We start from the raw sequence: 16019 nt of genomic DNA on the forward strand, positions 1-16019 counted from the left end.
TGGTGCCTTTATCTCCTTGCATATATCACTGGTTTATCACTTCCTTATCCCTTCTCCAGGTTAATACATCTGCCCCACTATTCCTAATATTTAAAACCTTTTTTTTTGGGGGGGGGGGGGATAGGTACTGTGGGGCTTATTCAGAGATAGAAGTAGATCTACTCACAAGCTGGGGGCCGCCCAGCACAGGGCAAGGCCGTCTAGCATGTGTGTGGCTCGCCCTCACAATGCGTTCGCAATTTTAATTGCAAACCCATCGATTTGAGGTCGACCCCTGCCTGCGTATGATATCACGCTTTCTCAGAGCGGGTGCGTTTTTTGTCACGTAGCTGCCCCCAAAAAATGGTCCGGACACGCCTACGTTGTCCGGACCACGCCCGCGAATTGCTGCTTCAACGCCCTCCAGCGGCCTCCGTTGTTAATCACCTTGCCATGCCATCCTACCGGGATGTGACCGCATGGTGAAGGGTCGCGCACATGCACTATGGCCACTGCGCATGCGCAGACCCGGTGGACGCGGATGCTCCATGCAAACGCAGCGGCCCCGTCCATCCCTGAATAAGGTCCAGACTATGTAACTTAAGTCATACTTACCGGCTCTCCCTGAATGTTAGGGAAACTCCCTGAAATAGCAGCAATCTCCCTGACTCCCTGAATACACCAGCAATCTCCCTGACTCCCTGAATACACCAGCAATCTCCCTGACTCCCTTAATACACCAGCAATCTCCCTGAATACACCAGCAATCTACCTGACTCCCTGAAATAGCAGCAATCTCCCTGAATACACCAGCAATCTCCCTGACTCCCTGAATACACCAGCAATCTCCCTGACTCCCTGAATACACCAGCAATCTCCCTGACTCCCTGAATACACCAGCAATCTCCCTGACTCCCTGAATACACCAGCAATCTCCCTGACTCCCTGAAATAGCAGCAATCTCCCTGACTCCCTGAGTACACCAGCAATCTCCCTGACTCCCTGAATACACCAGCAATCTCCCTGACTCCCTGAATACACCAGCAATCTCCCTGACTCCCTGAATACACCAGCAATCTCCCTGACTCCCTTAATACACCAGCAATCTCCCTGACTCCCTGAATACACCAGCAATCTACCTGACTCCCTGAAATAGCAGCAATCTCCTTGAATACACCAGCAATCTCCCTGACTCCCTGAATACACCAGCAATCTCCCTGACTCCCTGAATACACCAGCAATCTCCCTGACTCCCTGAATACACCAGCAATCTCCCTGACTCCCTGAATACACCAGCAATCTCCCTGACTCCCTGAATACACCAGCAATCTCCCTGACTCCCTTAATACACCAGCAATCTCCCTGACTCCCTGAATACACCAGCAATCTCCCTGACTCCCTGAAATAGCAGCAATCTCCCTGAATACACCAGCAATCTCCCTGACTCCCTGAATACACCAGCAATCTCCCTGACTCCCTGAATACACCAGCAATCTCCCTGACTCCCTGAATACACCAGAATCTCCCTGACTCCCTGAATACACCAGAATCTCCCTGACTCCCTGAATACACCAGCAATCTCCCTGACTCCCTGAATATACCAGCAATCTCCCTGACTCCCTGAATACACCAGCAATCTCGCTGACTGCGCCTTACCCCCATTATGTAACTGTTATAGACTTGGAAGGAAAATAACCCTGACATATATACATTCAAATTGGATCATTTCCCTGCATTGGATATAAGGCACAGTAATCCCTATGGCCACATGCATTTTCAAATAAGGTTCCCTTCGCCCATAGGTGTTGTTTTTACAATCTCACCTGAAATGCTTTTTCAGTAGTAGGCTCAGTATATTCTAAGTATATAGACCCCTGTAGTGTAATAAATATCAATTAATGCAGTCCAGGAGACAATTCAGAGCTTGGTGATGCTCTGTTGGACATCACAATGGGGGTAATTCAGACCTGCGTTTTTGCACAGCAGGCGATCAAATCTGAACTGCACATGCGTATGCACCGCAATGCGCAGGCGCGTCGGACAACAGCGACAGGCATTGGTGCCTAGCGACGGGATGGTGCGAAAAAAAACGATCACACGGGCGTTCGCAAGGTGATTGACAGGAAGTGGGCGTTTGTGGGTGGCAACTGACCGTTTTACAGGAGTGTCCGAGAAAACGCAGGCAGGCTCAGGCGTTTTCAGGGAGGGTGTCTGACATCAGCTCCGGCCCCGATCAACAGGATACAATCACAGCGGCTGAGTAAGTCCTGGGCATCGCAGAGACTGCACAAACTGATGTTTGTGCAGCTCTGCTACAAAAGCGATCGCACACCTGCACAGCACATTACCCCTCCCCCTGTAGACGGTGACGGGTCTGGGACTGAGGGTCGACAGCACAAAGGTCGACACACCTTAGGTCGACACCAATTGGTCGACACACCTTAGGTCGACATGGACAAAAGGTCGACGTGGACAAAAGGTCGACAGGAACAAGGTCGACATGGAAAAAGGTCGACATGAGTTTTTTTATGTTTTTTTGGTGTCGTTTTCTTCGTAGAGTGACCGGGAACCCCAATTAGTGCACCGCGTCCCCTCGCATGGCTCGCTTCGCTCGCCATGCTTCGGGCATGGTGCCTTCGCTCCGCTACCGCTTCACTCGGCACACTTTACCGTTCCAATCGTAGTCCACGTGGATCGTTAAGTATGAAAAGATTCAACAACAAAAAAAATCGTGAAAAACTCATGTCGACCTTTTTCCACGTCGACCTTGTTCCTGTCGACCTTTTGTCCATGTCGACCTAAGGTGTGTCGACCAATTGGCGTCGACCTAAGGTGTGTCGACCTTTGTGCTGTCGACCTGGAGTCCGGATACCGACGGCGACTGTCTGATCACAGGGCTGCAAAAGGGATGTGTGTGTGCAAGGAATCTTCACTCACCTCTATTGACTGTGAGGACAAAATGATATATTGCCAGGGAATGCCTTCACAACTGAGTACAAAGCTCAACTCCAAGCCCCATAAGAAGGATTAATTGCTTGTGCTTCTGCTACATTCCACCTTTTATTCTTGCCTGGATAAAGCTGGTCAAACAAAAGTAGCATTCCGCTGCTGCATCTGCAGATGGAGCAGACTTTAGTTCACAGTTTGCGGTACATGGCTGTTCAGGTGTTAGAGCCACAATCCGTTCATTCCAATGGGAATAACTAATGGATGAGAGCTGGCCAGCTTCACTCTCTTCTTCCTCACCTGATCTATTGTACAGTCCTTATTACTGTATGTAATAAAACTGCTCTGCTGGTTATATTTACTACAGATCAATTTATTAATAGTTTGGTAACGATTTACATTGATGTTGTGTTTCCAGGGCTAGAACACACATTTACTGACATTTAAAAATGAATATAAAAATTATATATATATATATATATATATATATATATTTGGAAAAAGTCAACATAATCCGGTTTCTATCTACAGCTATGACACGTGGTGTTCAGGTTTGAATGATATATGTTTCATTTGTCACTTGTCATTTACAGAGAGGACAACGGGCGCCACCTCCTCCACCAGAGACTGCCTACAGGCCGGGGAAGCCTGCAAGGTCAATCCCAGCTGCAGCTTCAATTTACGGACGCTGCGCCAGTGCATAGCAGGGAACGGTGCCAACAAGCTGGCACCCAACGCCAAGAACCAGTGCAAGCGAACGGTGGACGCTCTCCACTCCAGCCAGCTGCACGGCTGCAAGTGCAAGAGAGGGATGAAGAAGGAGAAGAACTGCCTGAATATATATTGGAGCATTCACCACACCCTGATGGAAGGTCAGTATGGATTGCGCCAGCGGCCTCCTGGCAACTTATGGGCTAGTGACATCACTGAGTAGCTGAGAAGCCTATGGCAAAGTGAGCACAGGAGGAACCCAGTGTAATAATCGCCTGCAGCTGTACAGTAGGTTCCAGTTTTACTATTAAGGTGTCCCGCTTAAGATCTGACCTTACCAGGGTCCAGAGAATTGCAGATGTTTCCAGGTGAGTTACTAAGATAAGAGCTGAATAAGCCTGAGACCATATGAGTCCTTAGGGGTCTATTTATGAAGCAGTGAAAAGTGTGGAGAAGTGAGCCAGTGGAGAAGTTGCCCGTGGCAACCAATCAGCATTGAAGTAACATTTATAATTTGCATACTATACAATTGTGCGGAGCAGCTGATTGGTTGCCATGGGGAACTTCTCCACAGGCTCACTTCTCCACTCTTTTCACTGCTTCACGAATAGACCCTTAAGTTTTTTGCAATTGGTGTAGAACACAGGTTCTCAAACTCGGTCCTCAGGACCCCACACAGGGCATGTTTTGCAGGTCTCCTCACAGATCACAAGTGAAATAATTAGCTCCACCTGTGGATATTTTTAAAATGTGTCAGTGAGTAATTAATACACCTGTGCACTTGCTGGGTTACCTGCAAAACATGCACTGTGTGGGGTCCTGAGGACCGAGTTTGAGAACCACTGGTGTAGAATTCGCCAACTGTTGCTAGGTAGATTTGGCTTGGGGAAATTCTGTGACTGGTCAGGACTGGCCTATCAAGGAACTTCTAGGAGTGGCTATGTCTGTCCTTTGTAAGGCTGGAAATGAGCCTGGTAGCCATCTTATAGCGGGAAACCTATTGTGGCATATGTATTAGGGTCTGAGTTTGCCAGAGGTACGGAATGCCAGCCTATCTCAGACATTTTTTTTAAAGCGCCAATCATTTCCAAGGCATTTTCTTTTGTAAATGACTGCCGCTTTAAACAACGCCCGAGATCGCTGGCATCCCGTTCCTCTGATGAAGTACCAGCCAATCAGCTCCTAACTGCCATGCTACAGGCTGTATTTGAAAAATGACAGGAGCTGATTGGCTGGTACTTTATGTCCATCCACTTTATCTTTCTTCAAGGCTTAGTACATTGACCCCTGTGTATTTTTTTAACCTTCCATTTTACCACAAGACTTGCAGTGGTAGCTTTGCAGTGCGCCCACACAGATTTTTGGGGGGTTTTATCTGGGAAAACATCGGTAAGGTGCATATGCGAAACGCGTTCCTAGTTGAGTTCTCCCCTAAGAGTGTGATTTGTAGCTACAGTATATACTTGATATCTTTTGAGTTTCCTTTTTATATACTCTCTGTAGTAGAATGTATACACCATTCACTTCGCAGTCTGCTAGATAGCGACAGTCATTATATTAATATATTGGCTCGTTATGGCGGATGTGAGGGGGCTGCCTTCTCATACATGAATCCAGATATGACATAAAACCTTCTCCTGGTGTTAGTAAGACAGACTGAGATGTCCCTCTTGGTGCCACGGTGAGCTACAGTATTATCCCATATAGGTAACGCGACTTATTCTCAAGACCTCATGTAGACTCCCCTTGAACCAGGATTTAAGGATCTATTCATGAATCAGTGAAAAGAGCGGAGAATTGAGCCAGTGGAGAAGTTGCTCATGGCAACCAATCAGCTGCACCGTACAATTGTATAGTATGTAAATTATAAATGTTACTTGGTTACCATGGGCAACTTCCCCACTAGCTCACTTCTCCACACTTTTCACTGCTTCATGAATAGACCCCCTTAATGGCTTATACTATACAAGTGTCATTAATATAAGAGAAATTCATGTAAACAATATCAGAAAAAGTTAGTTCTGATGTCGCCATTTATAATTGTTGATACCCAATATCATTACATCTGATAAAATGGGCGTCAGCTGCCGTGAAATGTATAATTATGCAGAATAATCCGCGCTGTACTGTAATTTATCACAGTTGTAATGTCCCCACTCACCTCAGGTCAGACTCACGGGAACGTGACGGTGAAATGCAATAGCGGGGAAGTAATGAGACTGCTGTGGGGGAAATGGATCAAACTTTGGAGAGTAATAATTCAGAGAGAGAGAGAGATAAAGTACCCACCAATCAGCTCCTGTCATTTTTCAAACATGGCAGTTAGGAGCTGATTGGTTGGTACTTTATCTCTCTGCATGTTATCTCTCTCCAAAGTTTGATCCATCTACCCCTGTAACAGAGCATTCCTGCCTGGGCTGACAATGGTGAATCGCAGTAACACCGTCTTCTCTGTGTTTTAGGTGTAAGTGTCTTAGAGAGCTCACCTTACGAATCGTTTGTGAGGGGGTTTGATTACGTGAGACTGGCTTCCATCACAGCAGGTAATTATTATACCCTTCTTGTACAATGTGCTTACCCTAACACACATCTTACATAGCAGATCTTAAGTAACACGATCTGTCTGTCTGTCTGTCTGTCTGTCTGTCTGTCTATCTATCTATCCATATATATCCAACAGCAGCCCGGCACTCGTGAACCATGGGAAGTACGTGCTGGGGTGCCCTCCTCGTGGGGTTAGCTGCCCACCATGCAAAGTAGAGGTATTCAGGCGGCACTCACCAGACTCCAATTGATATGTTTAAATAAGTGTCATTTTTATGTCAGATGTCAATAAAAATGACACTTATTTAGACATATCATCTGGATTCTGGTGAGTGCCGCCTGAATTACCCTCTACTTATATATATATATATATATATATATATAGCAAACGATGCTCCTCACTTCTATGGGGGTATTAAATTGTTGTGCTCGCCGGCCACTACATGGCGTCCGATGGAGCAATTCATCAGCGCACAGCCATCGGCACTGACAGTCCGGTTCGCAGCCCCCTGAAGAGCTGGGGAGAGCAGGAATGAGTGAAGTGACCCATTTGAGCGCTCAAATGTGACTTAGTTGCGTCGCGCCCATTTTTTTTCGGTCGGGTTTAGCAGCTTTATGCGGCTATAACCGACCTCTCTGGGCGCGACAAGCATCCAGCGTGATCTCACTGTTATTTTGTTCTGTCATTTAGACGGGCTGGTAACTAGTCATCATATAATATATAGTATCTGAGTCTGCATGGTAGCGGAAAAAGAGGCAATCGCTCCATTAACCGCGATGTCACGTCCTTGTTAAACAAAAAAGCAGACACAGTAGTTAATCTGATTGCTCCGGAGAAACGTTCCGCATGTGTAAAAATTAAGCACCCCCGGGATACTGAACAAATTGGTCTTAGTGTGGCCTATGTGCACTGGTGCAGGAAAATGGATGTGAGGAATAAATAAGACCTGGCAGCCCATCACAGGGCAGTATGTTGGTGCATTATCAATAAAGGATGATGATAAAACAGTCCAGGAAGCTCATGTTACATATGTCCTTATCAGGCTTGGACTGGCCCACAGGGTACAGGGGAAATCACCGGTGGGCCCTACTGCCTGGGGCCCACCTTTTGCTCTAAGGATCAGGTTCTAGACTGTGCACTTGAGTTATGCATCATACATATGTCTGTTATTAACCTGGTTCATTATCATGCATGCAGCAGCTGAATTTACTGTACATATTTATGAAGGGGCCCAGACGTTGCACTCTCTAATGGTTAGTCAAACCAATGAGGTGGAAGGCCACACCCCCTCAGCAGACTGGCCACACCCCTAACACAGGCCCCTACCACTACCTTTCCCCGGTGGGCCCTACATGCCCCAGTCTGACACTGGTCCTTATAATGTCCTAGCACTGAGGGAAGTCAGCTCTGAGAGTGACTTGGGAATGCGAGCAGCCCCAATGTTTGTGCTGCCATAGCCACTGCCTGTATCTGTATGTGGCATTTTCCTGTCAAGTGGGGGACATGAGTAGACGAGCATCTCCAATCTTTTAATAAGTGGCTCCTTTGCCATCACCTTATAATCCATTGGAGTTACAGTAGGGATATTTGTCAGAGCCTGGAAGTGTTACAGCTTATTGTACTGATGAGGTCAGGGCTGGACTGTCACTATTAGATCATTTGGCAACATTCGGTTTAATGGAGAATTCCCTGCATATTAACTTATAAGTGGAGTCGCAGGAAATATGTGGTATGGTGAACGTGTGTGTGTGTGTGTGTGTGTGTGTGTGTGTGTGTGTGTGTGTGTGTGTGTGTGTGTGTGTGTGTGTGTGTAGGGGGGGGGGGATTCAAATCGGGATCCGGTCTGAAGATCGACAGTGTCTAGGTCGACAATGTTTAGGTTGACCACTATAGGTCGACAGTCACTAGGTCGACATGGATGGAAGGTCGACAGGGTTTCTAGGTCGACATGTGCTAGGTCGACAGGTCTAAAGGTCGACATGAGTTTTTCACATTTTTTTGGGGGGGGGATTTTTTCATACTTAACGATCCACGTGGACTACGATTGGAACGGTAAAGTGTGCCGAGCGAAGCGGTAGCAGAGCGAAGGCACCATGCCCGAAGCATGGCAAGCGAAGCGAGCCATGCGAGGGGACGCGGTGCACTAATTTGGGATCCCGGTCACTTTACGAAGAAAACGACACAAAAAAAAAAAAAATCCTCATGTCGACCTTTAGACCTGTCGACCTAGCACATGTCGACCTAGAAACCCTGTCGACCTAGTGACTGTCGACCTATAGTGGTCGACCTAAACATTGTCGACCTAGACACTGTTGATAAAACGAACCACACCCATTCAAATCACAGACTAATAATATGCAGCTCACACTGACTGTTCTGTCTAAGCAGTAACCTTTATACCAAAGCTGAGTACATCACAGACGCTGTTTATGATGCAAGCAGCAGTCATATGATCAACTTAATCATCTTAACTCAAGCATTTCACCATTAAAAGTACAGATTCATGTTTACTAAAGAGACTCAAGGCTAGGCAACAATCAATCATGTTTCTGATTGTTCATGTTAATTGTGTCAGAAAGAGAGAGAGAAAGAAAGAAAGAAAGAAAGAAAGAAAGAAAGAAAGAAAGAAAGAAAGAAAGAAAGAAAGAAAGAAAGAAAGAAAGAAAGAAAAAGAAAGAGAGAGATAGTGATTAGATGGACTTTTCATTATTTGTAACAAGATTAAGATGTCATCTATGCGACACATCCCGCCCCTAAATGCCGTGTGCATGAATAATTACAAATGATTACAGTCAGGACTGCTCTTCCAATAAAGCTGTCCTTCAGAATGTGAGGACTTTCTGGTTTATGACCAAGACTCCTATTGCACATGCTGTGGCAGGCAAGGAGAGGGATCTTTTGGATCCTCTCTGGAGATTTGATATACGGTATGTCTGCTGTTCTTGTGACTTAACCCAAAATAACCAGATGTCTGTATGACATTAGAAGATTTCCAAAGACCCCACTGATTATTTTTTTTAAACTTATCTAGTCAAGTATATGATAGAAACAAGAACTCTATTCCGCACTTTCGGTATTCACTAAAACTTAACTTTTAATATATTTATTCAATATGCAGTTAAAATAGACTAACAACAGCCATCAAGTAAATAGGATAAAAGGATACAGGGGGTCATTCCGAGTTGATCGCTCGCTAGCTACTTTTTGCAGCCGTGCAAACGCATATTCGCCGCCCACTGGGGAGTGTATATTTGCTGTGCAAGTGTGCGATCGCATGTGCTGCCGATCGGTACAAAAATAGTTTGTGCAGTTTCTGAGTAGCTCAGAACTTACTCAGCCGCTGCGATCACTTCAGCCTGTCCGGCCCCGGAATTGACGTCAGATACCCGCCCTGCAAACGCTTGGACACGCCTGCGTTTTTCCAACCACTCCCAGGAAACGGTCAGTTGACACCCATAAACGCCTTCTTCCTGTCAATCACCTTGCGATCGGCTGTGCGAGTGGATTCTTTGTTAAACCCATCGCCCAGCAACAATCCGCTTTGTACCCGTACGACGCGCCTGCGCATTGCGGTACATACGCATGCGCAGTAGTGACCTGATCACTGCGCTGTGAAAAATGGCAGCATGCGATCAAGTCGGAATGACCCCCACAGTGCAGTATGGATGGTGTAATGGTTAGCATTACTGCCTCACAGCATTGTGGTCATGGGTTCGATTCCGACCATGACTCTAACTGTGTGGAGTTTGTATATTCTCCCCGTGCTTGCGTGGGTTTCCTCCGGGTACTCCGGTTTCCTCCCACAAACCAAAAATATACTGGTAGCTTAACTGTCTCCCAAAAATAAAAACCCTAGCATGAATGTGTGTGCGTGTACATGTGGTAGGGGATATATATTGTAAGCTCAACATTGCAGAACATGTGTGCACTACATAAATAACTGGTAATATATTGCAAAAGAATGTGTGTGGGGGAGGAATATGGGATAAACTATTCGTAGTTTCTAAAAAAAAAGTTAAATATTAAAGATATACAACAATAGTTACATAAAGGTACACAAACGACTCAAATTAAAATGCAGTAGGTTTTCATATTCAGTAGACGTTATTCAAAATTGTCAAAGGTAACAGAATAAAAATAAGATAATTAGATATCTAAAAAAAAATGTTTAGCACTCAGATAAGAGAAACATAGAAAAGTAAGGGTAAATATGTGGATCTGTGATTGTAAGATTCTGCTGCTCCTCGTTTGCTAGATAGCATTAGACGAGAAGTGAGAGATCTGTCTGTTGCAGTTACAACTAGAAATAATAGCCAGTGTCAGCACAAATAAACAGCTGTTCGTTTCTGCTTTTGGTTGTTATACCTAATAGCATTGAACAACCAATTAGAGAACGACTTAGCTTGCGGTGTGACTGACAAGACGAAAGTACTATATAACTGAATTTGAGGAAGCAACAAAATGACAATATCAGATATCTATGAACAATTATAATACTGAAAAAGAAACTCCTAATGAGAGATATATGAGATAGATTCAGATTAGTACATATGAAATAGATAGGATTGACATAGATAGATAGATAGATAGATAGATAGATAGATAGATAGATAGATAGATAGATATGAGATACAGTAGATAGATATGAGTATGTATAGATAGATAGATAGATAGATAGATAGATAGATAGATAGATAGATAGATATGAGATACAGTAGATAGATATGAGGATAGATAGATAGATATCTAGGCACTGTGAGCTCAGTTTCGTTAACCAGTCCAATGTAGGAGCAGGTAAGAGAGAAGGCAGATGTAAGTCACATAGAACCACATTCTCACGACAGGAGAAGGTACCAGTGGCTAATGCCATACAAACCCATAGAAGTTAAGTGCGTCAGGGTGGGCGCCCTGTGGAATCCAGTGTACCTCGCAGAAAGAGAGTTAACAATGGTAAGTCTACCATAACTCTCCTTTTCTGCAGCGGGGTACACTGTGTTCCACAGGAAAACATTGGGGATGTCCTAAAGCAGTTCCTCAAGGGAGGGGACGCGCCTTAGCGGGTATGAGAACCCGGCGCCAAAAGGAAGAATCCTGGGAGGTGGAAGTATCAAAGGCATACAACCTAATGAACGTGTTCACTGAGGATCATGTAGCCGCCTTACACAATTGTTCAGCAGAGCCCGAACCACATCCAAAGACAAATCCGAAGAGATAAAGGGGGTCTTTCCGAGTTAATCGTATTGTAGCAGTTTTTTGCAGCCGTGCGATCAGATATTCGCCGCCTATGGGGGAGTGTATTTTAGCATAGCAAGTGTGCGATCGCTTGTGCACGGGAGCTGTACAAAAAGTTTTTGTGCAGTTTCTAAGTAGCTCTGAACTTACTCAGTCGCTGCGATCACTTCATCCTGTCATGTCCAGTAATTGATGTCAGACACCCACCCTGCAAACTCCTGGACACGCCTGCGTTTTCTACGGCACTCCCAAAAACCGGTCAGTTGCCACCCAGAAACACCTATTTGCTGTCAGTCACCTTGCGATCGCTGCTGCGATCGCTTTCTTCCTAAGATCCCACGCTGCCCGGCATTTCCCGTTGCTGAGCAGCAACACGCCTGCACATTGTGGTCACGGCGCATGCGCAGTTCAGACCCGAACGCACCGCTGCGAAAAACTGCAGCGTGCGATCAGGTCGGAATGACCCCTGAAGGCCGCGACCACAATCTCTTGGTTAAGGTGAAAAGATGACACCACCTTTGGTAAATAACCTGGGCGAGTTCTAAGAACTGCCCGGTCATGATGTAATATTAGAAAGGGTAGACGACAGAACAAAGCGTCTAGGTCCGACACCCTTCTAGCAGAGGCAATAGCCAACAGAAACAGGACCTTGGCTGTGAGCCATTTAAGGTCCACAGACTCAAGAGGTTCAAATGGAGACTCTTGCAGGGCATTCAGAGCAACAGACAGATCCCATGGAGCCACAGGAGGGACATAGGGAGGCTGAATCCTTAACACACCCTGAGTGAATGTATGAACATCAGGTAGAGATGCAATTTTTCTCTGAAACCATACCGACAAGGCAGATATGTGAACCTTGAGGGAGGTCAGATGAAGTCCTAAGTCCAGGCCTTGTTGCAGGAAAGGATTCTGGATGTTTTGAATCTGTACACATCATAGTTCTTATCAGCACAGCACATCAGGTGAAGTAAAAATTCCAGACCCTGTAATAGATCTGGGCAGATGCCAGTTTGCGGGCTTTCAACATAGTTTGGATGACCGCCTCAGAGAATCCAATGGCCCTCAGGAGTGATGCTTCAAGAGCCACACTGTCAAAGCCAGTCTGGCCAGGTCTGGCCCTGTACGAGGAGATCTGGTCATTGAGGAAGTAGAAGAGGACGCTCTGTCGATAGACCCTGCAGGTCTGAGAACCAATGCCGTCTGGGCCACGCCGAAGCGACTAGCAGTAGTATTCCTCCTTCTTGCTGGAACTTCCTCAGGACCCTGGGCAGGGGTAACACTAGAGGGAACACGTAAGGCAGACGAAAGTTCCATGGAATGGCTAGTGCGTCCATGAATGCTGCTTGAGGATCCGTGGTCCTTGATCCGAAGACCAGGACTTTGTGACTGTGTCGAGACGCCATCAGGTCTACATCCGGTAGGCCCCACGTGTCCACTAGGAGTTGAAAGACTTCCAGATGAAGATTCTACACTCCGGCGTGTATGTCCGAACGACTGAGGAAGTTCGCTTTCCAGTTCAGGACACCCAGAATGAACACTGCTGATATTGCTGGCAGATGACGTTCCGCCCATCGAAGGATTTTTTACACTCCCAACAATGTCTGACCGTACTTGAACAGTCCTGTTCTGTACCAGACGCAGGGCGAAAGGTAACATAATGAACACCGCCCGCAGATCCAGCGACCCTGGAAAGAGTGTTGCTCCAACACCGCACCCTATCCCCGCAGACTGGCATCCATCGTCAGCAGGACCCAGTCGGGGATCCAGAAGGGACTGCCCTTACACAATTGCTGGTCCTGTATCCACCAGGTCAGCGATTGACAAACCACCGGAGTCAAAGTAATCATGTGAGATTTGATCTGACGGGGTAGGCCGTTCCACTTGGAAAGAATTTACCTCTGCATGGGGCGGAAATGAAATTGAGCGTTCTCTACCACGTTGAATGCCGACACCATCAGGCCAAGTACTTGCATCGCTGAGTGCATCGACACCCTGGGGCGACAAACGAAGTATCTTATCCTGTAGCTTGTAGGAAGCTTACCATCAGTTGCAGATGACTGAGGAGGACATCGTGGGAGTTTGCCAGGATCAGCAAGTCGTCCAGATACGGCAGGATCCTGACTCCCTGGTGACGGAGATGTGCCGTCATTTTGGCCATGACCTTGGTGAAGATCCGAGGAGCCGTAGCCAGTCCAAATGGCTGTTCCTAGAACTGATAGTGTAGGTTGCCAAAAACAAACTGCAGATACTGCTTATGTGACTTGGCAATAGGTATATGGAGGTACGCATCATGTATATCCGGGTTCCATCGCCAGTACAATTGAGCGCAGCGTCTCCATATGGAACTTGGACACTCTCACAAACTTGTTTGATTTGAGGTTGAGTATAGGCCGGAAGGACCCATCGGATTTCAGGACTAGAAACAGGGTCGAGTAGTAACCACTGCCCCTTTGGGACAGAGGTACCGGCACTACCACTCCTGTATCCAGGAGAGAACTCACAACCTGCTGCAGAGCTTGCGCCTTTAACGTATCCGAAGGGATGACCGTGGTGCAAAACTGGCGAAGGGCACATCTCTTGAAAGAGAGTGCATACCCGTGAGAGACAACTTTTTGCACCTATGGTCTGAAGCGGTCTTCAACCAGAACTGGTTGAACTGCAGAGGTCGGTCTCCCACCCTGGGGTCCCCCATGGGGAGGCCCGCCCCGTCATGCGGCAGGCTTGTCTTGTTTAGAAGCAGGCTGACAGGCCGCCCAGGACTGCTTTGCCTTGGGCTTAGTGGTTTTGGAAGCACGAGAATCTCTCGGGTATGCCTGACCTTTTGCTTTCCCCTGAGGTCGAAAGGAACGAAAAGTGGTGCCTTTTGCCCTTTGTGCAGAATGATTAGTATTTGGGAGAAAGGCAGTCTTGGCAGCCGCCAGTTCAGACACAATTTTATTTAGGTCTCCCCCAAACAATATGTCTCCCTTACAAAGGAGACATTGTCTCCCTTACAAAGGTCTTTTTGGAGTCCAGGTCCACCTTCCATGACCTCAACCACAGAATATGGCGAGCCAGGACAGACGTAGTCAACACCTTGGCCACCAACACACCCGCCTCAGAGGACGCCTCTTGAATAAAATAAGAAACGGTGGTGAATTGATGTGAGACAGGTATTGACTGGCATTGTCAGATATATCCTCAGGCAGCTCTTCCTCTAATGCTTGAACCCATGCTTCAATACCTTTATCATCCCAGGAGGCAGCAATAGTTTGTCTTTGTACAGCACCTGTCAGGGAGTAAATAGACTTCAGGCATCCCTCCACACGCTTATCTGTCGGTTCTTCAGTGAAGTGATAGTGGTGACAGGCAGATAACACCACTAGGTGGGTGACATGAGAATCCACCGGCGGTGAATTGTCCCACTTGTTGCATAACTCTGCAAGGAGAGGGTAGCGAGCTAAGGCCGTTTAGAGAGAGGGAGTTTCTTCCCTGGATTACACCAGGGTTCCTGCCTGATGTCCACCAAATGGTCAGAATGGGGTTTTCTTGGTGACAGTAGTGGGTTCCTCATCATCAGTGAGTTGTAGGATTTGCTTAACAGCAACCACTAGAGCAGGTACATCAATTATATTGTAGAATCCTCATCAGAAACGCCTGATTCAGTGTCTAACAGGACAGTATGATCCCCCTCCTCTTCAGTTAAAACATCAGAGAGATTTGAGGATTGTGAGGAGGAAGCAGTCCACTTAGATGACCCAGCGACATGGGAGTGACCGGAGGTAGATTTTTGTCTGACCAAGGAATGAGTCAACTGCTGCAGCTGGTTAGACAAAATGTCCCCTGAAAGGATCCCTACCTCTCTTTGATTACCTCGATGTGATGGCCACTGACGTCAGTGAGAGCAATCCTTAACGTTACAGATAATACACGACACCATGTAGTTAAGAATCACTCTCCGTTTATTGTTCATAACAATGGTATATAAGGCATCATTGTCTAGGGAGGGATTGGAATGTCCAGGGAGGGGTAGGCAAAAGTAAATACTTTATTGGTTTAACTTTACTGCATAGGAGGGATAAAACAGGCTACATGGGGGGGATGTAGGATACAGCCTAGTACTTCATCTAGGGGTGGTGATTTCACACAGTTCCCAACAAACTATGGGTGGAGCTATATTTATTTTATGCAATGCAAGCTAAATCCAAGGCAAAAGAAAAAGAAACAATATTTACACAATGCACAATGACAGAGGAGATTTAACCCTTCAATCCCCTCTTAGAATCATGATTGTTATACGACATGATTCTTCTGTAGAGCCCCCTTTTTGTTTCTCCAATTTTTTAGATATTGAACATAATCATCGGGGCCTTTGCTATCAGAGGAGGTGATGGGGCTAGTGGTAACATCATAATACATCAAGACTGTGTCAATACCTTTAGATGTGAGTTTCTTTCCACAGGGAATCACACAATAAACTATGAGACCTATAAAGATTAAAGTTATTATTATGAATATACTTATTTGCACAAGAGCCTGTTTCCAATTTTCAATCCACCCAAAATATTGGCTCCATGGGTTATCAACACCTGAATTTTTCTTAAGTTCTATGGATAAGGTTTCTAAC

At 46.2% G+C, this 16019-nt stretch overlaps 1 protein-coding gene across 1 annotated transcript in view; it reads left to right on the plus strand.

Moving 5' to 3' along the window:
* Positions 1-16019, plus strand: part of GFRA4 (GDNF family receptor alpha 4) — a 729620-nt gene that overhangs the window by 566090 nt on the left and 147511 nt on the right. The window contains exons 3-4 of the mRNA XM_063925339.1: positions 3519-3797; positions 6099-6179. Coding sequence (XP_063781409.1) covers positions 3519-3797; positions 6099-6179 — 360 coding nt within the window. The remainder of the gene's footprint in view (positions 1-3518; positions 3798-6098; positions 6180-16019) is intronic.

The sequence above is a fragment of the Pseudophryne corroboree genome, chromosome 1 (assembly GCF_028390025.1).
Source record: "Pseudophryne corroboree isolate aPseCor3 chromosome 1, aPseCor3.hap2, whole genome shotgun sequence".
Taxonomy (NCBI): Eukaryota; Metazoa; Chordata; class Amphibia; order Anura; family Myobatrachidae; genus Pseudophryne; species Pseudophryne corroboree.